This window comes from Delphinapterus leucas, chromosome 9 (assembly GCF_059928025.1).
Source record: "Delphinapterus leucas isolate spDelLeu-1000000601 "Yukka" chromosome 9, BTC_Dleu_Yukka2, whole genome shotgun sequence".
Lineage (NCBI taxonomy): Eukaryota > Metazoa > Chordata > Mammalia > Artiodactyla > Monodontidae > Delphinapterus > Delphinapterus leucas.
Window position 1 is genome coordinate 48,037,652 of NC_143137.1, and position 25,041 is coordinate 48,062,692.

The window sequence follows — 25,041 nt, forward strand, 5'->3', positions numbered from 1 at the left end:
CTACCGGTGCGTCCCATTGGCTAAACCTGGCCAGAGAGTCTGGGTAAACTAGCTCGAGGCACAGAACAGGGCAGGGCAGGGCAGGCAGTGGACCTGAAGAGGCAGACGGGATCATCAGAACAAAAGCTATGGCATGTGAATGAGGTATGTGCAGAGGATGAGATGAAGTTAGGAGTTGCATGAAGAGAACTAAGGAAGATGAGTTTGGAGCCAAATTGTAAAGGATCTTCTGTATTTTACCTAAGTCTTTTATCATATAAACAGCAGTCATGTGTGGGGTGGGCTTATTAATGCATGATATTATTGATTTGTAATTTAGCAAGATTCACATTTTTAAAAAATCACCACTTTGGGACTCATTAATGGGTCATAAAATCAATTAAATGGGCGAGCCCAACATTTTAAAAAATGACATAATATGTGCATTGCATACAGTGAAGTTGAGTAATGTTCTGTGAACCCTCTGTGTGGGAAGTGTACTGGTTACAATATAAAATATGTATCATACCGTGGAAACGTTGGGAACACACTGAGCTAGGTCCTAGAGTGTGGAGGTGGATTGAAGGGGGAAGAGAACGACAGGCAGCCTGGCTATGTCTAGTCAGCAAAGAACATATCTATTTAAAAAGTATATGTTATCTCTGCATTCCTTTTTAAAGCCATTCCTTTTTTAATATCTTCGTGGTATTGAATCCATGTCTAGAGTATTAAGCCTCATCTCCAGTAAGCTGAGAAAATCCGTCAGCCTCTCTGTCTTCCATTTTCTGAAACTCAGCTGATAGTAATGTTTACCAAATCCCCAAAGTCTCCTGAACCCCTCTGAGGAATCCGATGTCTTGTGCTTACTTTGATAATGCCTGTTTTACTCAGGCATTATGGGGAGTTTTGCATTTGGTTTGAATGTGTGATAAAATCACTTCAGTGTGTTTTGGTTTATAAATCGAAAGGCTTTCCTTTTAGCTATAAAGCAAGTTAATTGATCACACTGTTTTTAGTTAGTCAGAATGGCTTAATAAACTCAGCTGAAAACTAGCCAGAAAGTTTTCTGTCTCCACTGGCAAGACACATGACTCTTTGGAAGAGGAATTGGAGAGCTTTCTGATGAAGGTCCTTACTCTTGCAGGAGAAAAGTAACCCCAGTGCATATGCATGTGCTCTTTAAGCTTCAGGGATGAAGGAAGATGAAGTCTAAGCCCTCTATACACGTAACTCAGGTCACTATTTCAGTGTATAGTTTAATCTTTCTCTTCCCCACACAGTATTTGTTCAGGAGACTAAAAAGTAGCTAATGTGGCTGCATTGGGCTGCTCCTGTTGGAGGGATAATAACCCCAAGGCCACCTTAGGTTGGCAGCCGGAGCTGGGGCCTTAGAGTTTATACTGGAATCGCTCAGTTCAAAGGTGATTCTCATCTCAGGCTTGTGGGGTGGTGTGCACTATCATTATGGTCATTTCATAGGTAAGGAAACTAACTTGCTTAAAGCTATAAGTTGGAACTAGTGAGAACGAGGACTAGAATCCATATCTTCTGGATCCAGATCTGGTGTTCTTTTAGATCACTCACCCAGAGGAGAAATTGACTAGGAGATGCAGATAAATAACTGTTTAAGCCTGTGTCCCAGGTTCTGGTTTTCATCAGAATTTGTCCATGTTTTTTGTCCCAGTGCTTCCAAAGCATTCCAGTGCTTTATCCATGAAGCAGTGTTTTAGTGAGAAAAAAATCAAGAACAGGCCAGTTGGCCATTTAGTTTGAGAGCATTGCTATCGAATAGTGTGGTAGAACTAGGTGGTGGTCAGGGTCAGATAGCTGCACTTGGAAGTCATACCTGGGTCTGAGGTCTTATCTCCGAGCTGTGTGATCTGGACCTTTTCTGAGCCTTACATTTTCCTTTGAGAAAGGGATGGGGGAGGTACCTCCCCTGCAGGGTTTTCATGAGGATTGCACATAGAAAGCAGCTTATTCTGCATGGACTCATAGTAGGCACTTAGTAATGGTAATTCTATTTTTGTTGTCAGTTATCATTGCTACTTAAGAACAGTTGACTGTTCACAAATGTGGTCTGACAACGTAAACAGTAAATGCTTTCAGACCTGACTACCTCCAGTAATAATAACAGGTATGATTTATTAAGTATTTCACATATCAGCCACTACGCTCTGTATGGCTTGTCTCTTTTAATCCTCATAATAACCTCATAATGTGTAGGAACTGTGAATCACTGTCTTTTATATCAGAAAACTGAGACTTAGGCTGAGAAACTTACTCAAGTCACAGAGTTAAGTAGCAGACTGTGCCCATGAATATTATATTGCCTGTCTAAAGAAATTAAAGCCTTGGAGAGAAAAAAAAAAAAAAAACCCAGAAAGTCTAGAGTTGCTTCCCAGAAGTTCTCCCATAGAAGCCAAGAATGCCAGGAGCCATCTGCCAGGTGCCAGGGCCTTCCCAGATGCCCAAATTCACACCATCAGCAAGAGTGATCTGAGGACAGCCCAGCATGTGACCCTCCTCATTAGCAAGTAGAATGAGTGCACAGCCCACACAGAACGGGGAGGAATAAATCCCCGAAAACTGCATAACCTTTGTGGCCCATGAGCCTGCACACCCTGTTCCTGCATGCTATCTGGGCACGGTGATGCCATGAGGCATCCCAGAGCCCGCCAGGCAGAGCTTTGCATATCAGCCCTCCACCCCAGCGAACTGTAACTGATTTGTGCCCTTGTGTTTGATGGCTCTTAGGCAGAACAGTCAGGTCACTCCACTTCCAGATGTTCAGCTATTTCTTTTTTCTTTTTAAAGCAATGATTCTGCCTCCCTGGGAGGCAAGAAGTAATGAGGGTGATTCCTTTTGCCAAATCCTTAACTGGCTTCCAAAATGCAAAATGAATATGCTTGGTTATGACCTGATTTCTAAGTGAGGTGAATAATAACAGCAAGGAAAACCACACTGGTTGGGGCCAATCTGAATGACAGAAAATTCTGAACCATGGAAGACTTCGAGGGATGCAGTCTTACCATTTTAGGGACATACTGTGAAGAAAATCGGTGACCAAAAGGAAGAGGTTGGGGCGGGGGGCATGTCCCAGTAAGAGGTCTTTGTCAGAGCACCCTTATTGAGTGGATGAAAATTGCGCACAATTCAAGGGTCGCTGGTATTTGGTTGTTTGTGATTTGCTTTTAAAGATACATGAAGACACTAATAGTCTACATAATCATTAAGCTTAGCACTTTCTCTATAGAAAGCAAAAAGCTGGGGCAGGGGGATGGGGGTGGTGAAGACCTGAGCCTCAAGTGAAGTCTGAATTCAGAGGTTTTACTAGATGTTGGATTTATTTATAAAGCTTTTAAATTACTTTCAGTAAATCATTTCCGGTTTTACAGTTGTCTTTTTAGCTTGGGGAAAAATGCAAACTGGTCTAATGACTTTCCGAACCAGATCTTCATCCCTCTTCTGGTTGCCTGTTAGAATCTTTGGAGATGGGCCTTAGGCCTCAGAATTTTTTTACAGCTACCCAGGTGATACTAGTGAGCAGTTCTGGTTGAGAAGCGCTGGTCTCTAGGTATTTGGCGGCATAGAAATGACTGAAACCAAATGAGACAAACTTGCTTATAGGACCCATTGGCTTCACGTCTTCGAACTCAGAACACGGGTTTCTTCTCTGCTTGGAAAGACCTGTTCCAAGTGGCTTACCTCTGTGTCTATTCCTGCCATTTCTTTAAGTCTTTCCAAGTACTTAAATCACAAAACATATGCAAGCAGGGAGTGATATCTACACTTTGGCAGAAAATCAGATATTTTTTACACCAGATCATTTTTATTACAGATCACTGTAAGTCAGATCCTCCAGAGTCTGGACTACTTGAGAACTGGGACCTTTGGAGGATGGGGGAGGGGCCTTCAGTGCCTAGCACACAGTACTTGACATATATTTGGCCTCCTGTATGTTAATTATTTTAATCTTGATTTTGTGTTGTCCTAATTGGGGCTTACTTCCTTATCCACTTTTTCTTCTCTAGAATCCAAGCTTGCCCTAAATTTATATTTTGGTCAAGGGATAGCAAAGGAAATTTCTTTAGGTGAAGATGGGAGAGATGTCACACTGCATGGAGGTTTCAGGTGAATGAAATCCATGGTGTCAGAGCTGCCCTTTAAAGAAAAAAAAAATTTGGCAGGTGGGGGTGGAATGGGTTACAGGGAAAAAAAGAGGAACAAATGGGAACAGATCTGCATTAATAAATATTCAGACTGAGTCCCACTCTTATGCCAGTGTTGTAGGTGGTGTTATTACATGTAGTACTGGGTGATGGAAGTTGTGCACACTCTCATTTTTCACTTTAATTGCTTGCCTGAAAAGATCCTGACAGCTTCAAAGGTTACTGCTGGTTGCATTGTTCATAACTCAGAAGTAATATGCACGTGCAATTTGCTTCATTATTGCCTGTTAATAACCAATTCTAGAGAAAGTCCTAAAGCCACCAAAGGAGCCATAATCTGACATGATGGTTTCCTCCTCCTCTTTCTCCCATTCTTTAATTATCCCAGGTTAAGAGTGATCCACAGATGGTGTGGTGATGTGCGTGTGATTTTACTCTTATTTTCTCTCCATGAGCTGGCATATTAAATTGTTAAAGAGAATTTTTTTAAGAATCTGAAAAAACAAAGCAAGACATCAGATTAGAACTTTGAGTCCAACAAAATAAACCAGCATTCCACTTGTTTCATGTTTCTGTTAAGATCTGGTTTGGTTTCATGTAACTGAAAAACCCTACATAACAAACACATGCCTTAAGGGGAAGAGTTTATTTCTTTCACTTTCAAGAAGCCTGGAGGTGGTCAGTCTCAGAGTGGTGTGGGTCTTCATGGGATCAGGGATTTAGGCTCCTATTGTGTTGCTCAGCCATGTATGACTTCTGTAGATTATATCATATCCAAAGTAGATGCAGGAGGGAAAAATAACCACAAGCAAAGGCACATGACTTTAAAGAGGCTTCCCAGGAGCCTCACACCCTATTGGCCAGGCCCTCGTCACAGGACTACACCTGGCTCAAGGAATGCTGGGAAATGTAGTCTTTATACCAGACAGCCATATTCCTAAGCATTATGGAGGAAGAAGGGGAAAATGACTACCCAGTGGTAGCCAGCAATCTCACTACATTATGTGAATGATGAGTTCTTAGATCATCTATGCATCATTATGCCACTGACTATAAAATGGAGATAATCCACAACAGTACAGAGTTTGATTTCAAAACATTCTACGGGCTAAAGAACGGACTAGTAGCTACACCTAACACATTGCTTATTTAATCCTCATTTCAGCACTCACTCAAAAGTACTATCCTTATCAGAATTTTACAGATGAAAAAAAAACTAAGACTTAAAGAAGTTATACAGCTAGTTTGGAACAGAGGCAGTTTGACTGGTGTGGAGTTGCATTATAATCCTTAGCATCGCCAAGAAGTGGGAGCAGGGATTCCAATGGGAGGGTGATTACAGTACTGAGCCTTAGAGTCTTGGGTACCAAGTCAGTTAAAACACTGAACTCGGGGTCCGTTTTGACTCAGTTCTCTTTTTGTCCCAATCTTTTATTTTCACTCCCTTGTGACATTTGCCTATTACTTGGTTTCAAATGCAGTACAACCTCTGGCTTTTCTTTATCCCTGCTGGGATTTTATTAGGCCTACTAGGTCCTCAGTCAGTACTTCCTAATGAATTGGCTGAGTTATATGATAACCAAGTTTTGACTCAGAGTGGTCAGGTTTTTGCTGTATCGTCGTTTTGTTTTGAGGGACATGGTCTGGTTCCAGTGCCTGCTGGAACGTGGCATTATGGTGGGAATCTACAGCGCTGCAGTCCCTATCTGTGTCCTGAGTCCTTTATCTCTTCTTCCTTTGAGTCTTCTTGGTTCTGCAAAATGTCTTACCACACATCAGAAGCAGACCTCCTTTTCTTGCCTGTCAAACCCTTTTCACTTTCTAGTTTCTTCCTTACTTTTGGTAATGAGGCCCTCAGATCTGTAACACAAGAAAAACAGTGTATTTCCATTTCTACTTTCACCAAATCTTGTATTTCTTTATTCCAGCTTTTTCCCACCATTCTCCACACCACCACCAGTTATTTTTCTAAAACGTGGACCGTATCAGTTTACTCCTTCTGAGGTTCTCCATTGTTCACGGAGTTAAGTCCAAACTCTTGGAGAACATTTCAAGCCTTCCAGAACGTGGGCCTGATTTACATTGTGAGACTCTTCGTGCAGAGTTCCAGCCACACTGGCTTTCTTGCCCCTGTCTCTGCTAATGCTCAGACCGTTTTCTATTCTGACTGCTTGAGAGTGGTAGCTATTTTTCTTGCCCCTGTCTCTGCTAATGCTCAGACCGTTTTCTATTCTGATTCACCGTTTTCTCACCTTTTCTGACTAGAGATTTAGTTCAAGGCTCATGTAAAATTTCCTTTCAAGAAGTTTCTCTGATTCGCCCAGAGAATCCTGTTTTGTTTCTACAGCAGCTAGTGTAGTCCTCTAGGTTGACACAGATCTGTCTGTCTTGGATTATTGTTAACTGTGAACTGTGTTGTCTTTCTTGCTCAGTTGTGAATCTACTGACTTAGAATTTCCCTTTTGCAACTAGTGCATGACAAGAGTGCAGTATGTCTTTCTTGAAATGAACTCAGTATCTTTGTCTCCATGAAGGAAGTCTGAGCTCTTGTAAGTCCAAACAACGTCTTGTATCTTCTGTAGCCTCCTAACCAGCCATTTGACTTAGACCACGGAAAATAACAGAGATTATCACCTAGAAGCAATAGCTCCATCCTCATGATATCCATAGAGCTCTCACACAGGGTTTCTCAACATCTGCGTCATTGGCGTCTTCGGCCAAGTAATTCTTTTGTGGGGGCTGCTGTCCTGTGTGTGCACTGTAGGATGTGTAGCAGCATCCCTGGCCTCTACCCACTAGATGCTAGTAGCATCCTCACCCCAGTTGTCTCTAGATATTGGCAAACATCCTGATGGGCTGTGGGTGGGGGGCAAAATCGCCCACAGTTCAGAGCAACTGTTTTAAAGTATCTCTATAAATATTTTATAACTAATGAATATTGGCTCTGCAGCCCACATTTCCCCACAGACTTCTCGCCTGTGCTTTCTGCTTCAAACTTCATGCCATTTTCAGATCCCTAACCTCACCTATGAACCACTGCCTATGCCTAAGTCCCTTCCTTCAAAACCCAGCTCAGTTCCTATTCATCAGTAAATCCTTCCCAGATTAGCCCTTTCTGCCCCTCTCTCTCGTTATTCTGAGTTTTGCATCATTTTCTATCTTTCTGCACATCTGTGCTTACTGGTATATATTTTTCTTATAAGTGTCTCTCTGTACTGGCAGTCACTTACACTTGGGTCTGTTTTCCTCTCCTGTCCGTCTGACTCTCCTAGTTGAAGAGTCTGAGCCGAATGCTTATCTTTATGTCTTTTGTGTTATGCATGCCCAGGGCATTCATTTATTTGTTCAGCATATGTTCACTGATTATTTACGAAGCACTGGACTTAGGGTTTGTGGCCTCTAAAATCTGGTCCCTTAAGGAGCTTCCATTTTGGTGGGGTGTTAAGACAGATTGGCAAATGTGTAGCATAACACATGGTAGAGGTAGTGCATAGGCCAGCGCCTTGGAAGATGGGTAGAATTTCCTTGGGCAAACAATTTTAGGCAGAAGGAGTTGAAGGTCTCTTTTCATGAACAGCCATTGCCCTTCCATCCTTGGAGAGAGGACTTCGAGAGCCTCATTTTCCCTGCCTTCTCTTTTGTCACTTACCTTCACCCACCAGCAGCTCTCTTTTCTTCCAGATACATGCTTTTAGGCTCTTCCCATGGGCAGTGGTGACATAGAAGCTCCTTTACGGTCTTTTGTGTCACATGCTACTTGGATCCATCATCAGGTTCATTTCTGGGGAAAGCAGACACGTCCATTTGTGTGTACATGCGCACATGCCTGTAAGAGCAAATGGGACTAAGTTTTGGCCTTATTCCTGTTTGGAAGAGTTTTATATTGTTGTGTAACCCCAGCACCCCAGTCTTCAGGGTCACTATATACAGATGTACAGGTTGTGCACTGCACAAACATACCTGGCAGCCACGATGGACTCTGACAGTCTCTCTTGTCCCAGGTAACAAGGTAGAGAATTTGGCTGAAGAGTGCAGACTGAGAGTGTCATACATATAAGGCTACACACCTTATACTTGGGGAAAAATAGCTACCACTCTCAAGCAGTCATCAATGACCCTAGGAGTTTGATGGGTTGGTGAAGAGTTAGAAAGCATCCTGGTCAGAACTGTTTATTTCTAATAACTTTAACCCTCTGGTCATGCGGGAAACTGAAAAGGCTGCAGTATGCTGTGTTTGTTTATAAATCAGCCTCCTAGAGCATTGTCCAAACGGTTCTTGGTTGAATAACGTTTATTCATTCACTTGTGGAGGAAAACTCAGGCTGCAAATGGGAACATAAATGCTTTTCTAATAGATGGCGTTATCGTACTGCACAATGTCCCCGACTTTTAGATATTTAACTCATAAAGTTTACAGCACCACTTAACTGCATCTGGATTTCACATTGAATTTGGAAAGGCAAGAATCTCACTGTAATTTGCACTGACTGCCCTGTAATGGAAATTATGGCTTGGGAAAAGTTTCAAATGACGTGTCTATAAACAAAGGAAAAGTTGATCCATTCAAAGGCCAGTTATGTCCAGTTGTAGGATTTTTTATTTTTATTTTTGAAAGGACCATTGCCGGCAAGAAATATTTGTTTCGGCAGCTGAAGTAAACTAACTGTGAATTAAAAGTTGTCAGTTCATCAAAACTCAGTCCTAAAAGTGGAGTGAAAGTTGCAACAGAACTTTGCTGGGCCTTTAAGAAAGCTATAAAGATTGTATGGAGGCCAGTGTTGCACCTGGTTGGTAGCAATGGGTTGACTTCAGAGGATGAGCATTAAATGGTCAAAATGCCGGCCTAATGGGACTCAGGACTCAGGGCTTCTGGTCCTAGCCCTGCTGTTAACTGGGTTTGTGTAAATAGGCATGTCACTTAACTTTCCAAGCCTCAATTTGTCTGCTCCTTTGCTCCTGTCTCCCACCATTTATTTGTTCTGGTATATCTTCCGTTCACATTCAAGACTTAACCTCAAATGTCTAATGATCACTCCTTGACTGTTCTTGGCTCCTATTTAAGACACTGAGGCAATAAAAACCTGATGGGAGGCTCTGGATAGAGGCATGGATGGAGCTCGTTGACCATAGACTTATCTGCAGGGAAATCACTTAATCAAGGAATTGCCAGATGTCGGCATCTGGTGATCTCGTCTCTGCATCCTCTTAGCTTAATCAGAGAGGAATCCTCCCGCCTGCCTGCCAGTGTTCTTGGGACAGTGAAGTAGGTATATTTCCACTCTAATCCCCTTGTTTTCAGCCATGTGTTCTCCCCACTCCCCCTCTATCTTCGCTGTGCTTGGTTTCCTGGTTCAGTGTCTCTAGATAATCAACCTTTTAACCAATTCTCCTGTTTTCAGCCCTGAACCTTCCCTTCCTTGCCTTTTGCAACACCTGGCACCTCCAAGTCCAGGGCCTCTCGGGGCTAGAAGCATGGGCCAGGAGGGGAACCCAGTGGGTTCCCCTCCTGGCCCGTGCATCTCCCCTGCTGCAGGCACTTGAGACTATAGCTTCCTCTACTCTTCTGAGTCACTTGTCACTCCTGTATGAGTTTTCCATCTTCCAAAACACTGGTCCAAACCACTTGTCTGCTGATGTCTCCCCTTTTTTTCTATCCCTGGAGAGGTTTTCATTCCTTTATTTCCTCCTTTAGTGGGGCCTTGGATGGTGAAGGAAAAAAACGCTTTTGATCAATCTGCCATGTTTGACCCCAAATCTTCCATTTTCTCATCATAAAATTAGTGTATCCATTTAATAATGATGATGCATCTCCTACATGCCTGCCCCTGAGCTGAGTGCTGGAGAGAGGAAAGAAATTGAGATGATTCATCTCTGAGAAATGTGGGAAGGGGAAAGGATGTGCCCAGCGTCTGCCTCTATGGTGACACAAGTGCGGGGACAGTGCTGGGGATGAGGTGATGCAGAAAAGGGAGGAGGGATGCACACGCTCAGCCAGGGATGTTGTGGAAGGCTCTGCTGAATAAACTAAAACTCTGTGATTTTGTGAGTTCAGCTGTTGGGGGGAAGACTGAGAACAGACTGTGCCCATTAATTATTACCAAGTGAGTCCACAGAAAAGTGGTGTTTCCATCCCAGACTTTCAGTATCCCTCATCTGGCTGGGTGGGCCTTTTCCTCTCCAGGATCTTCCGGGTCTGCCTTCCCACTCACGTCATCTCAGGCCTCCCACTGTTGCCCTCCACACAGAGCAAAGAGCCCAGCATTTGGAGGATATAGAATTTGAAGAAGGCCTTCTTGGGCAGGGGTGGCGTGATATCCTGTCTCCCCCTCACTGCTGCCTCCCAGCCTGCAAATAGCTCATTGCTGATAGAGGCCTCATTAGTCTTGTTGAGAGGTAGTATGGCTGGTTTCTGACATTCTTAAATTGGAAATAAATACAGGCATATAAATCCCAGCAATGTAGACTAGCTGAAGCACAGCGAGAGCCCATGAGCTCCTCAGTTAGCTTCTGTTAACCCAGCAAATAGAGTTTTCCTGGAAGCTTGAAGATAACGCTACAAAAGACTCAACATAGGTCCCAAGTCCAGTCACTCGGTGGACATTGGTTCCCAACACCAGAGACAGCAGAGCTGATGAATACAGGCCTCCCTGATGGAACAAGGTGTGCTGTTTGCCCCCCTTTCATCGTGTTTAACTCTAGTTCCTATCCAGAAGGGTCTGAAGACTGTCCTTTCCTTATTTCTGCCGTTTGCTTGGCTTTTCTCTTAACTACTTGAGAAGTCATGGGAGCTGGTGCTGCGACATTGAGCCTTTTGCCATTTAATTGACTCTATAAAACCACAGGGCAGTAGGACCAGATGAGCTACAGCAAGCTTCCACTTTGTGTCTCGTCCTTACTGTAGAACTGTGTGTTCAAGCTGTTACCCTGAACTAGGAATGGTAGAAGAAGCACATTGCTGTCTACTGTGGAGGGTGCTACGTTTTAGAAACTTTGAAGTTGATAGGTTTTTATTGCTTGGGTATCTTAAAATACATTTTCATATTTGAATTCCTTTATCTTCAGTCAGCCTGAAATCTGTGAGTGTGCAAGGGGTGATATGAGACAGAAAACAGTCAACTCTTAGTGGGTTTTTTTGGCTGTGCCCTGCCCTGCTGAGAAATTTTAGGTTCATCTTCCTGTCCCTTCTTTGTGATATAAGAGTGGTAGAGCATTGCTGTATGGGGCTGTAGGTAGCCGCAGTATGGGATGCTTTACTTTCTTGCCAGTTGCCAGTTTAAGGAACATCGTGTGGCCATGAAAAATTCAAGCGTTTCTATCCCACAGACCATTTACTGAGATGGATTTTATCTCTGGGCAACGGTAGCCAACGTTCCAGGTTCACCTTTTGACCAGTGCCGTAAACAAGCCAGAGAAATATCTGGGAGATTGTGCACTATGGCCACTGAACTTCATATCACATTTCTTATTGTAGCGACTTGTGCAAAAACTGTCTCGGTGGTGTGGCACGTGGCTTAAAGAAGTTGTTCTTGTTGTAGTCAGTAATTTCCAATGGACAGTGTTACTCTCCAGTTCATTCTGCTAATGACGTTCCATCTTCATGAGGAGGACGTCATCGTCCTGCTGTGAACGCCCGAGGCCCTTGTCACTCCAGTCCTCTCCTGTAGAGAGTTTTTAGCATCAGACAGTTACTTTTTGGTCAGGGAGGGAGAAATAATGAAGGCGGCTATTATACTTTTACTGAATGCGAAGTGCTCCACAGTGTAATTAAATCCATAAAATGGTGAGTCATGATCATTGCACGCCAGTCAGCCAGGAAGCGGGTGACGGAGCTGATGTCTATCCGCGACCAGCCCCTGATGCTTTTCCTCTGGTAGCACTTGTGCAGGCTTCTCCTGATTTGTGGGCACCAAGTACCTAATTTCGTTTTAAGAACACGAAGCTTTCATGGATGCTCTAAAGGTTGCCCGAGGAAACATTTAATCTGAAAGAGATGTCTCAGGCCTGGTGGACATGTGTCTGGAAGTTCTACTTTCTTGTCGGTTACCGGGGTCTGCATTCTAGAAAAACAGGAGAATCCTGCCTGAGGTGCTTCCAGATGGTTTTGTTGTTGTTGTTGTTGTTATGGAAAGGCATTTGGAAGCTTCTGGAAGTCCATTTCACCGCTCATAATTTGAGGGTATGTGAGCATAAATCTAGCCTAGGTTATGGAAGATGGTGGAACAAAGAAAACAGTGTTTCTGTAGGCCAGGGATCTAGCAGTACAAACAGCCTCAGGTGCATATGTAATCATCGTAGGAGGCAGAGGAAATGCTGAGTTACTGATCTGTTCTCACCTGCGCTGCCAAAACCTCAAGACCCAATGTGATGGAGCCATTCAGAGAACCTTTGTCTCTTGTTTCAGAGTTTGGCTTTCATGGCTTGCGATGGCAATGACCCAGGAAGCAGGATTTCTGAATAGCGTGTCCCTGAAATTCTTGGCATAGGAAAAATAATAAAGTGAACATGAGATTCTTAACTATAACACCAATAAAAAAAATCGCCACTACTGTCCAGTTTTCGTCTGGGAGTGGAAAGCATTGTAAATTGATTTTGATGCTGTCATTTTTGCCACCTGTGCTCTATGCCACTGTGTCTGCACCCCCTACCCCCATCACCTGTTAACGCACTTTGGAGTTAGCATGTATATCTTACATCCACCATGGGCAGTAAACACTTCCTGTACCAAGGTGCTTGAAACGATATCTGTCATTACATCAAAGAAGGTGTTATTGCCAAGTGCAGCTGGAAGAGTTCTAATAATGAGATGGTTTTAAACGAGGTTGTAATGAAATCTGTGTGAAATGTCTGAACCTTTTTCTAAGAAAACAAAAATGTGTCCACGTTTCTTTACAGTCTTACTATAGAAACATTGCTTTTGCATATACTTAGCACAATCATTTCTCTACATGAGAAGTTTGAATATATTTCTAGTTGTTAAAAGTGCATTTTTTGGCGCTATGTTGGAGAAGCACTGTTAGGGAACTTTGCTCTGGTGTTGAATTCTCTCTCTTCAAGGGGGAAAAAAACCCTCTGATGAATGTGGTGTTTGTGGATCCTGAACCAGCATGAGAATTTCTGATTGAGAGTCTAGAAAAGTTATAATAAGCATACAGTTAAGAAGGAGAAGAGTTGCCCTCTAGAATGTGAATCCAAACCCAGAAAAGTATGCAGTGAATAAGAACAGTACTCAGTACATTTTCAGATTGATGGAGCTTTCCAATGGCAACTAATTTGTTCCAGCATTGAAGTGAGCATAAGTAACAGAGCCTTTCTTTCTTAGGCCGATTAACCACCAAAAACCATGCCAACATTGTAACTGTAAGCCGTGAAAACCAATATTTATGAGGGGGATTGTGCAAGAGTTTGTGGGACAGATGGACATTTTATCACTGTTGATGATTGGAATTCTCTTGAAAAGTAATGCAATATCTTGTTATTTATGAATGAATGAACAAATGATGGTGCTTTGCTGACTGAGTTGTCTTTAAAAAGCGGTCTACTAAATTAATCTTTTTCTCCATTTAGCCTCTGTTACTTTAGGTTAGGTAGCCACATATATTCTGATGGGAAAGCTGAAAAGTCATAATTGTGTTTTTCTTTCAGATACGGATCCACGTGTTTTAGAAAAACAAGAATTACAGCAGCCAACCTATGTTGCCCTCAGTTACATTAATAGGTAAGCCATTTTCAGAATTTATAGCAACCTCATATCTGCCACATGTTTATTTTTTAAATGTATCTTTTTAACGGGGTAGGAAAAATGTTTTCAGTCTTCAGTTATTTACAGGAGATTATTTAAAATCAACTTCTATATGGAATTTTCTTGTTTCTGTGATGGGGAGAGGCAGGTTGTAGCTCTCTGTTCATAAGGCCGGAACGTGACTGATTTATAAGCTCATTCTGGAAGTAGTTTGCGTGCAGAGTTAGAATATACTCTTTTGACTTCATAGGGCAGTTTGGAGATGAATGGATTTATGTTTGAGTGAAACTTTTAAACCCTGGGGTGAAGAGGTGCTTTATGAATTCAGAACATTGTTGGAATATCAGAATATACCAGGATATAACAAACTGAAATAATTTATATCAAAGTTACTTAGTAGCAGTTCACCTTTTAGTAAAAACATTCTCAACTGACCCATCTGTGTTGAGTCACACGGGTTTTAACTGAAACTGAACGTGCGAGCACGACCTTAGAGAACAGTTTAGAACTTAATATATCGGGTCTAAAAGAGGACTTGTTGTTTCATCCAACTTAAATAATTAAGGAGACAGGGATTTTTGAAGAGAACCTGACATCAACTGATGTTAGGAAAACACCCGCCCCCCCCCCCCACATGAGAAAAAGACAAAGGAAAAGCGAAACTAATTTTTAATGGGAATGAAAAATTCTCGGCTGGTAATTCAGTGCTTGAATTTCTATTGACTGTCCCCTTTTTATATAAGGCAAAGAGTGTTTCTGGTTTCTTGGTACCAGAGCTGAGGTTCAGGATCTGAGGTGGAAAGCTGGGAATGAATTATCTGTACTGTTTCATTTTAATGCCTTTTCAGAAAATTTACTTAAATCTTGTCTAGAGAAGGCTTTGAATTGGAGTCACTGTGCTCAGCTTCAAGTTCTTTTATGAAGCATGTTTTTTAAAGGATTCATTAATATAAACATCTATTTGCATATCTTCTTTGGGTCTCCTACTTATCAGCCTTTCCCGGAAGTGAGATAAAATATCTAGTTTTTCATTAACCATAATTTTGGGGCTGTTTTAAGTAGAACACCTTCAAAATCACATCAAATACAAATAAAGATGTATGTGCTTATCTGGATTTCTCACAAAACCTGTGTTGTTTCCCGAGTTTAGCACAGGTTTTGAAAAGTCTTTAAGTATACATTAGAATTATGTGAAAGAGATGTATGTGACTTAGCCTAGTAACATTGAGGAATAGGATAAATGGTCTTATAGATCAATTATGGTATCGAATAGGACTTTTTAATAGTGTGGCTATTGTATTTTTGGTAAAATATGTTACCTATGTATATACAAACGCGTGTATTACTAAGCCTTATTCTAATGAGAGTCTGTGAGATTTTCACATTCATTCTTCCTGTGTGTATTGTCAGCCATGTTGGCAACAGGGATCTACTAATTACACAGACATTACACTTACTAAAGAAAGAAAGATTCTGCCAGGTGTGATTTGGGACTCTAGTGAAGTTGAAGTATAGGGACAAGGGCCACAGACAAAAAACCCACCAGAGAACTTGAATCAAGTGTGATAGTTTAGTATAAACCGTGCAGTAGGATGTGCTTCAACCCTAGAGAGTCAGGGTGTGATCAGTGGGTGTGGACTTTCTGAGATGAGTCTTCTGGGTGTGGACTTTCTGAGATGAGTCTTCTGGAAGAAAATGAGCATTTAAAAAAATAACCTTTTATTATTATAGCCGTATATTGTAGAAAATTAGAAAATATAATCCAAAAAAAATTGTTTTTTATTAAAACGTCACATTCCCGCCACCCAGATATCACTTAACACACATTTTTCAGATCACTTTTAAAAAATACTATATAATAGCAACTGTACTTCAGTAATTAGTTAATAAATACATACATACATATATACATACATACAAAACAATATAATTTTTAACCCAAAGCTGTACATACTCTTTTGCAGCCTGCTCAGTTGTGCCACTGATCTCTACTTTTTCAGTACATTTGCATCTAATCTAATACCCTTATCATATGCAGGTTTCCCCAGGTGATCTAAACAAGTCCATTATTGCTGTTTGTCTAACCCAGTGTCCAATCCAGAACATCATATTGCTCCTGGATGTTTTGCCCCCCAAGTTTCTTTTAATCTGGCACGGTGACTTGTTGAAGAGATGGGCCAGCGTCCCACAGAATACGTCCGCCTTCTGGGTTTCCTTTAGGTTTTCTCCAAGAGACTATTTGGCAGGTTCCTCTGTGTCCTTTATTTGCTATAAGCTGGAAGTTAGATCTGGAGAAGATGTGTCTTGAATTGGACATACTATATTTAGAGGTCTGAGACAATAAAGAATTCGCCATATCCTGTCCTAGCTGGTAGAGAAGCAGACGTATGTAGGGGATTGAGATGTTTATTCGTGATCTTTGAGTCAAGAGAAGGACTGTGTATGGAAGGTTGCCCAGGTTACTAACAGCCCTTCTCACTCGGGATCCCTCTGTGGACAGTGCTGCATACATAACAGGACTGAACACGTGGTAGACACTCTAGATATTAGCGTGTAGGTGATAAATAAACACCTGGTAGATGGAAAAGAGAGCTGAGCAATGGAGAGCTGCAAGGAGGGAGCCAAGTCTGGCCATAGGGGAAAAAAATGCTAAAAGGAGCCTTAAGGGGACTGGATACACTAAAACTCCTAGAGGAAAACATAGGCAGAACACTCTTTGACATAAATTGCAGCAATATTTTTTTGGACCCGTCTCCTAGAGTAATAGAAATAAAAATAAACAAATGGGACCCAATTAAACTTAAAACCTTTTGCACAGCAAAGGAAACCACGAACAAAATGAAACGACAACCTATGGAATGGGAGAAAATATTTGCAAACGATGCGACCAACAAGGGATTAATTTCCAAAATATACAAACAGTTCATACAGCTTAATATCAGAAAACCAAACAACACAATCAAAAAATGGGCAGAAGATCTAAATAAACATTTCTCCAAAGAAGACATAGAGATGGCTAACAGGCACATGAAAATATGCTCAGTATCGCTAATAGAGAAATGCAAATCAAAACTACAATGAGGTATCACCTCACACCGGTCACAGTGGCCATCATCAAAAAGTCTATAAATAATAAATGCTGGAGAGGGTGTGGAGAAGAGGGAACCCTCCTACCCTGTTGGTGGGAATGTAAATTGATGCACCCACTATGTACAATAGTATGGAGGTTCCCTAAAAACTAAAAATAGGGTTACCATATGATCCAGCAATCCCACTCCTGGGCATATATCTGGAGAAAACTCTAATTCAAACTCTAATTCAAAAAGATACATGCACCCCAATGCTCAGAGCAGAGCTATTTATAATAGCCAAGACATGGAAGCAACCTAAATGTCCCTCAATTACTACTCAGAATATTAGCTGTAAAAAATAAGGGCTTCCCTGGTGGCGCAGTGGTTGAGAGTCCGCCTGCCGATGCAGGGGACACGGGTTCGTGCCCCGGCCCTGGAAGATCCCACATGCCGCGGAGCAGCTGGGCCCGTGAGCTATGGCCGCTGAGTCTGCGCGTCCGGAGCCTGTGCTCCGCAACGGGAGAGGCCACAACAGTGAGAGGCCCGTGTAGCACAAAAAAAATAAAAATAAAATAATGCCAGCAACATGGATGAACCTAGAGATTATCATATTAAGTGAAATAGGCAGAGAAAGACATATCATATAATATCACTTATATGTAGCTTTTTAAAAAAATGATACAGGTGAACTTATTTATAAAACAGAAATAGACTGACAGACACAGAAAACAAACTTATGGTTACCAAAGGGGAAAGAGGGGGAAGGGATAAATTAGGCGTTTGGGATTAACATATACACACTATTATATATAAAATATAATAAATAAACAACAAGGTCCTACTGTATAGCATAGGGAACTATATTCAATATCTTGTAATAACCTATAATGGAAAAGAATCTGAAAAAGAACATATATATATGTATAACTGAATCACTTTGCTGTACACCTGAAACTAGCACAACTTTGTGAATCAACTATACTTCAATTAAAAAAGAAAAGAAAAAAAATTGGGATAAAAAGGAGTCTTAAGGGCCTTTGATCCGGAAGGGAAACATATTGAAATTCACATGAAGCCAGTAAACATGCAAGAAGAGGGTAATAAAGGTTAGATAATAAAAGAAAGTCAGCTAGATGGCAATATCCTGAATACTGCAGAAAAGAGTACTTTTCAGAAAAAAAATTGAACAAATAAGGTTTTTTTTTTCCCCTTAAACCTCAGGGGGAAATAAAATCTTAACTTTGCTGAGCAGTGAAGACAGGAAAAGAATTAATATTTTTTTGCTCATATATCTGTTTATGCAACTCTGATTTTCTTTTGGGCACCTCAAAATTGAGTTGAAACTTTCTTTGGCAATAACACTGACTGAAATTGCAGAGTTAGGGTACTTAAAATGGAGCTAGCTTTTTGGATTAAAAAAAAAAAGAACTGAGTGGAAATCGGAGAGCCTTTGTTTATACCTATTTTAAATTGCTTTACTCTCTTGAACATAATGTGTTGAACAACCTTTAATTCCTTTAAAAGCGCATCTGTTACAACACCTGAGCAAATTTTAAAATAAAAATAGTTTAATGAGAAAGAGGGAGATTGAATGAATTAGTGAGGGTTGAAGGAGTAGTTCCAGGGGAAAAAAGATAGATATGGATTCTAAGGATAGGAAGTTCTGTTGATTTTGTGACGTTAGAAACAATGACAAGTTCATGTAATAGGAAATTTAATTGCTTAGTTTGTATAATATTTATACACCTGGCAAAAAGGTATAAAGGGCAAGAAGAAAAGCTAGATTTTGGATAGAGGAGACAATATAGAAGAAATAATACTAGAAAGAGCAAACATAACTCTTTTTATGTCTTGAGCTCTATGCTAAGCATTTTTCACATTACTTAGTTCATTTAATCTTCACAATGACCACATAAAAGAAGTACTGTGATGATCTTCATTTTTACAGGTTCAGAAGTTGAGACTCAGAGACGTTAAGTAACTTGCCCTAGGTCCCCGGCTGGTAGAAAGTGGAGTATTGGGTTCAGACCTGCACAGTTAGGCTCCAGACCTGTGTTTCTAATTGCTCTACAGGCTGCCTTGTTGGGATATCAGAGAGTAAAGTACTAGCTTAGAAAAGTAAGAGGAGAATGTTTAAAACTAATGATGAAAAAATCGGGTAGGACAGCTGGGCAGAGGGGATGCAGAAGGACATAAAGATGAGAGTAATTACCGTGCTGTAGATAATTGGAGGGTAACAACCTAATAAAATTAAAGAGTAGGAGACAGCAGAAGCAAAAAAATTGCTATGAGAAAGGTGACCAGGAGCTCCTAAGTGATGTATTGCTTCAAGGAAACTGGCTTGAGCGTGCAGGGCACAACCTAGCATAGCAGGCTTCAGCTAGAGTGGGGAAGGATGTCCACCACCACCTCTCACCAGTAGGCAGGTGATAGGTGCGCTGCGGGGTGAAGTCAGGCATCTCCTTAGAAAGGTTGATGAGAAGCGCTGGGCTGCATCTGGGTATTTCCTTCAAGTTATTGTTGTATAGTCCAGGTAGCTGCCTCGAGGTGACAAGATAGCTTATTAATAACTTGTGACTCCCCAGAAATGGGTAATTGGGATAACTTAAAGACATGATAATAGACATGACTATAGCTGTTAATTACACTATTTTCTCTACAAAATATGTTTGTATTAAAATAATTGAATTTTCCAAATTAACTTTTAATTTTTTAAATGTGTATATAATTTTGGTGTAAACTATAAAGGAATATCATGACTAGGCACAAATGGGTACCTTCTTGCACTCAATTCTTGTCATTTACTACCTAATAAACATGTAATATTCTCTCACTCCTAAACTACAGCTCTACTAGAATTCTCTTTGTAAGACTCCCTGCACCACTTGGCATAATAGTAGTTAGGCATGACCTCCTCTAAAAATGAATTTTTGTTTAGCTTAGTGTTTGCTATTAAACAGCAAATTCTAGTCCCTAGAATAGTAATTCCAATGGATGTTTGCCAGCTCTCCTCTCCCTCTCTCCCTCTCTCCCTCTCTCCCTCTCTCCCTCTCTCCCTCTCTCCCTCTCTCCCTCTCTCCCTCTCTCCCTCTCTCCCTCTCTCCCTCTCTCCCTCTCTCCCTCTCTCCCTCTCTCCCTGTCTCCCTCTCTCCCTCTCTCCCTCTCCCCCTCTCTCTCCCTCTCTCCCCCTCTCTCTCCCTCTCTCTCCCTCTCTCTCCCTCTCTCTCCCTCTCTCTCCCTCTCTCTCCCTCTCTCTCCCTCTCTCTCCCTCTCTCTCCCCCCCCTCTCTCTCTCACACACACACACACACACACACAAACACAAACACACAGACAAAACTCATTTATTCCCAAATAGTTCTGTGGTCAATTGATTTGAGAAAATCTGGAGTTAAATAACATGGGTTTCTTTACCACAGGATTTAATCAGATCCTCTCCTATGCTGATATGCATTTTAAGTCTCCAAGAGAGACAGTATAATTTTCATATGTACCTGATCCCAGAGCACTTTTTCTTGAAGCATCTGATGGGACTAGTTCTGCTAGTTGGGGGCTGCTAGAATTCAGTCACTTCCACTTACATCCTCAACTTCCCCAAGGAACCATGAAGCCTTTTATTCAGGACAGCCTGCTCGTCTTTTTCTGATTCAAAATGCAGAACACTACCATTTCCCTCCTGTTCAACGGGGAAGAACAAGGACAAAATTCTGCCCTTATACGCCAACTCCATCAACTTCTACTCTGTGCCTGTTTGAATAGTGATCCATTTGCTTCTCTCAACCTGCCCAGACACCTAGGTGGTTTCTATTAAAAATAAAGCTTTTTAGACATACAGATGGCCAAGAAGCACATGAAAAGCTGCTCAGCATCACTAATTATTAGAGAAAGGCAAATTAAAACTACAGTGAAGTATCACCTCACACCAGTTAGAATGGGCATCATCAGAAAATCTACAAACAACAAATGCTGGAGAGGGTGTGGAGAAAAGGGAACCCTCTTGCACTGTTGGTGGGAATGTAAATTGATACAGCCATTATGGAGAACAGTATGGAGGTTCCTTAAAAAACTAAAAATAGAATTACCGTATGACCCAGCAATCCCACTACTGGGCATATACCCAGAGAAAACCATAACTCAAAAAGACACGTGCACCCCAATGTTCATTGCAGTGCTATTTACAATAGCCAGGTCATGGAAGCAACCTAAATGCCCATCAACAGACGAATGGGTAAAGAAGATGTGGTACATATACACAATGGAATATTACTCAGCCATAAAAAGGAATGAAATTGGGTCATTTGTAGAGACGTGGATGGATCTAGAGACTGTCATACAGAGTGAAGTAAGTCAGGAAGAGAAAAACAAATATCGTATATTAACGCATATATGTTCACCCTAGAAAAACGGTACAGATGAACCGGTTTGCAGGGCAGAAATAGAGGCACAGATGTAGAGAACAAACATGGACACCAAGGGGGGAAGCAGTGGGGGCGGAGGTGAATTGGGAGGTTGGGATTGACATATATACACTAATATGTATAAAATAGACAAGTAATAAGAACCTGCTGTATAAAAAAATTTAAAAAAACAATAAATAAACTTTTTTTATTTGTTTAGAAATGATCCCTGTTTCTTCCCGCCCATCTCCAATGTCATTCTCTTCTCTCTCTAAGGAATAGAGCAATGCGGTGGTGAAGATCATGTGAGCAGGAGTCAGACTGCTTAGGTTTAAGTGCTGTCTCTGCTATGCGTGAGCTATGTGAGCAAATCGACAAGTCTCAGCCTCTGTTTCCTCAACTCTAATGATAATAATAATACCTTCCTAACAGTGGGCATTAAATCAGTGTGGACAAAGCACATATAGCAGTCAGTGCCTGGGACATAGGAAGTGTTGTATAAGTAATAGGTCTTTTATTATTCTTTATATTCTGCTCATGCGAAGTCTCCCTTTTCTCTATCAAGTCAGTAATTAGAGGAACAACTGCAGAGGAAGCATTGCTTTGGAGCCAGGCCAGAACAGTTCCTACCAGGAAAGAAGCTCCACGAGGGCAGGGATACTTTCTATCTCCCACGACTGTGTCCCCAGCCCCCAGAACAGTATCTGGCACATAGTAGACTCTCAATAAATGTTTATTGAATGAGGAAATGAGTGAGTACGAATTTTCATATGAGTGAATGAGAGAGTGAATAAATCATTGATTCTAGGGACTCTTCTCTGAGACACCAGGAGCCTCTACTTCCCATGTGCACTGAGAGGGCTATGTGATAAAAATGGAGTGGGGTACAACTTTTATTCAGTATTCACATGGAATGCAGCATAAAGTATGCTAAACAGTGGCCATTGCCAATCCCCCCACCATAAACAACTGGACAGATGGATGAGACTGTGGTTTTCAAGCTCTGGACAATAGGCAGTACCAGATGATCCCTGAGATAAAGGAGACTTAGGAGGTGAGCCCTGTGGTCATCTGGCTCACTGACAGGACAATTTCCTTACTGCAGTCGAGTGAGCTAGAACCCAAAGAGAGAGGGGTCAGAGTTAGGGCAACTAAAGCTGCTGGAATCTGTAGCACAGGGAGACTGGAGATGAGAGATCTGTGCAAAAAGGGACCACAAAGGTCTGTATGAAGGTCCTTCATGAGTCCATGGCTGAGAGTGGACATGTTCAGGGTAAGACTGTGAGTCTTACCAAAGAGCAGCAGCTACAGGGGTAAGGATGGAACAGCAAGACCAGAGGTCAAGCAGTACTGGTAGGCATTGCATTCTAGCCCAGCCAGCGTGGAAACAACAACCTGTTAATACCCTAATCTTCCAACTGAGGTACCAGAAAGACTCAAATTAGAGATAAGGACTTTGTTCTAGAGTGTGGCCTGCTCTAGAGATAGCCTAACAGCTCCTAAAACCAAGACTCCCATAAGTTTTTCAGAGGAGACAGTTTCGAGGTGAGTGCTGACAAGTTAGAAGGTCTTGGGAAACACTTTGGGCTTTCACAGATCGGCCTTAATAAACCATAAATGTAGGCCTACACAAGTTCAACATGATCAGCCTGAAACTGAGCTGTCTGCTAGAACAAAAATCAATAGTCTTCACAGAAATTAATCAGATACACAATGTCTAATACACAATAAAAAATTACTAGACATGAAAGGCTTAGGAAAGTCTTACTCTTCAGCGTGAAAAAAAAAAAAAAGCGGTCGATAGACACCCTCCCTGAGATGGCTCAGGTGTTAGATTTAGGAAACAAAGACTTAAAAGCAGTCATTATAAATGTGTTCAAGACATAAAGGAAAAATATACTAAATAAGAGTGTTTTGAATGAAAATAAAATTAGTCTGGATGCTTTTTTTAAAAAAATTCTCCTACCAGAATCTGAACTACTTAATGAAAGCTTTCTTCCTCTTTCTTTCATTCCCACTCCATAAACCTCACCTAATTCCCCCAAACACTCACTCTTGCTATTTCAGTTGGACTTATTTTTGCCAGACTATAGTCAGTCATGGCCTCATAAAAAAGGCTGTAATTGGCCAAGTGTGTACTGCCCTTCTATTTATTTTATACAAACAAGTCTGAAGCATTTGACTTTGTTTTAAATCTGAAAGCAGTGGATTTTTTTTTCATGAAACTACCTGTTGTGGTCTTCTGAGAGCAATCATTTATTACAGTACAAGACATGCTTTCCTATTTCCCTCTGTCCACCAGATCTGAGGTTCTGCTGTGTGCCCTGGCCCCAGACTGAAGTTTGTGGCCTAATGTATGCCATAAACATGTTGCATGCTGTCACATCTCAAACACCAGACATTGTGCTTCCATTTTCTTAGCCTATGTTCTTATGGACATCAGTTGAAACAAAGCCGAGATGGCTGCCTGCCAGATTCTCCTTGTAATATCTCTAACCTGATTTGGCTTGCTCATTGTGTACTGCAAGACCCATGTACTCTCAGGAGACACTGGGAAGCTGGAAAGAGCCCTTATGTGACGTTTTGGCTTTTGCTCCAACAGAATTACCTTGTGCTGCTGGCATAAAACACATGGTGGGAGAGGTGAGTCTTGGCAGAGCTGGGTGATATGATTCGCTTCTTAGGTACTGGGCCTCCCTGTATAACTTACTTGTCATCTACAGTTAGGGCAATCAGCGTGTTAAAACAGGCTGCTTATACAACTCAAATCATACTGGGCCATTTTTTAGTCTTTCTTATGTCTACCCATAAGTATTTGTAATTCTTTTATGCATCTTTAAGTCCATTTCAAAGCTGCATTACATTTTTTCAAAATCTTCAAACTTACTGGTCGAAAGAGATTCAGTGATATTGAAACCATTTAGAAATAGTCTTAGATTTCCTTTTTTTCTCCCCTTTGTAGAAACCCATTTCTTGGACTTTGTCCTAAGCAAGAGCTGCTATATTTTCAATATCTCCAGCTGTGACATTTCCCTGTGGATCAGAGTCTCCAGTACCGCCTCCCTCTTGTGCCCTCTTCCTGGCACCACATTTACCTAGAGACCTCTAGGATCTCAGCCCTTCCTTCCTTGCTTACCTCCACATTCGGGCTGGTTGCTGGATATTAGCTTTGAATTTACCAATTTAGATTAATCCCTCATCCCAGGGCCCTTGCCCACTCATTATCTCCAGTCTCAGCCTCAGGTCAACCTGACATGATGTGCCTCGCTTCTCAGGCTAGCTGCTGAGGGTCGCTACAGAAAAGTGCCTTACAGCACAATGTGTTCCACCACAAACACAACCATTCCAACCTCAGCTGGACCCTCAAGACTGTCCCCTAATCCTTTCATCCCAAGTTAAAACCTTGCTAAACTTACCACAGTCAGTTTCAAGTGCTTCCCATTGTGTTAATGTTCCTGAAGGAATTCCCAGCCCCCTCATCAGCAGGTGTTCTCAGTTCCTGTCCAGAAAAGATGGAGACCGTTTCTGCATCCCGTCTCAACTTCTCTCTTTTCCGTCTCCAATCTCATCTGGATTTTTCATCCGTGTTCTGTTCATTCTCTCTCTCCCTTGTTCAAAGCTGGCGTCAAGGCCCGTACTCCACAGCCATCTCTCGTCTCTGTGGCCTTAAACCCCCTGTTGTC

General features: G+C 41.6%; 1 protein-coding gene across 4 annotated transcripts in view; it reads left to right on the forward strand.

Annotated features, from left to right (window-relative positions):
- JAZF1 (JAZF zinc finger 1) overlaps positions 1-25,041 on the forward strand; it is a 337,129-nt gene that overhangs the window by 171,110 nt on the left and 140,978 nt on the right. For all 4 annotated transcript variants that reach the window (XM_089917587.1, XM_022584477.2, XM_022584468.3 and 1 more), the window contains exon 2: positions 13,795-13,867. In XM_089917587.1, coding sequence (XP_089773713.1) covers positions 13,795-13,867 — 73 coding nt within the window. The remainder of the gene's footprint in view (positions 1-13,794; positions 13,868-25,041) is intronic.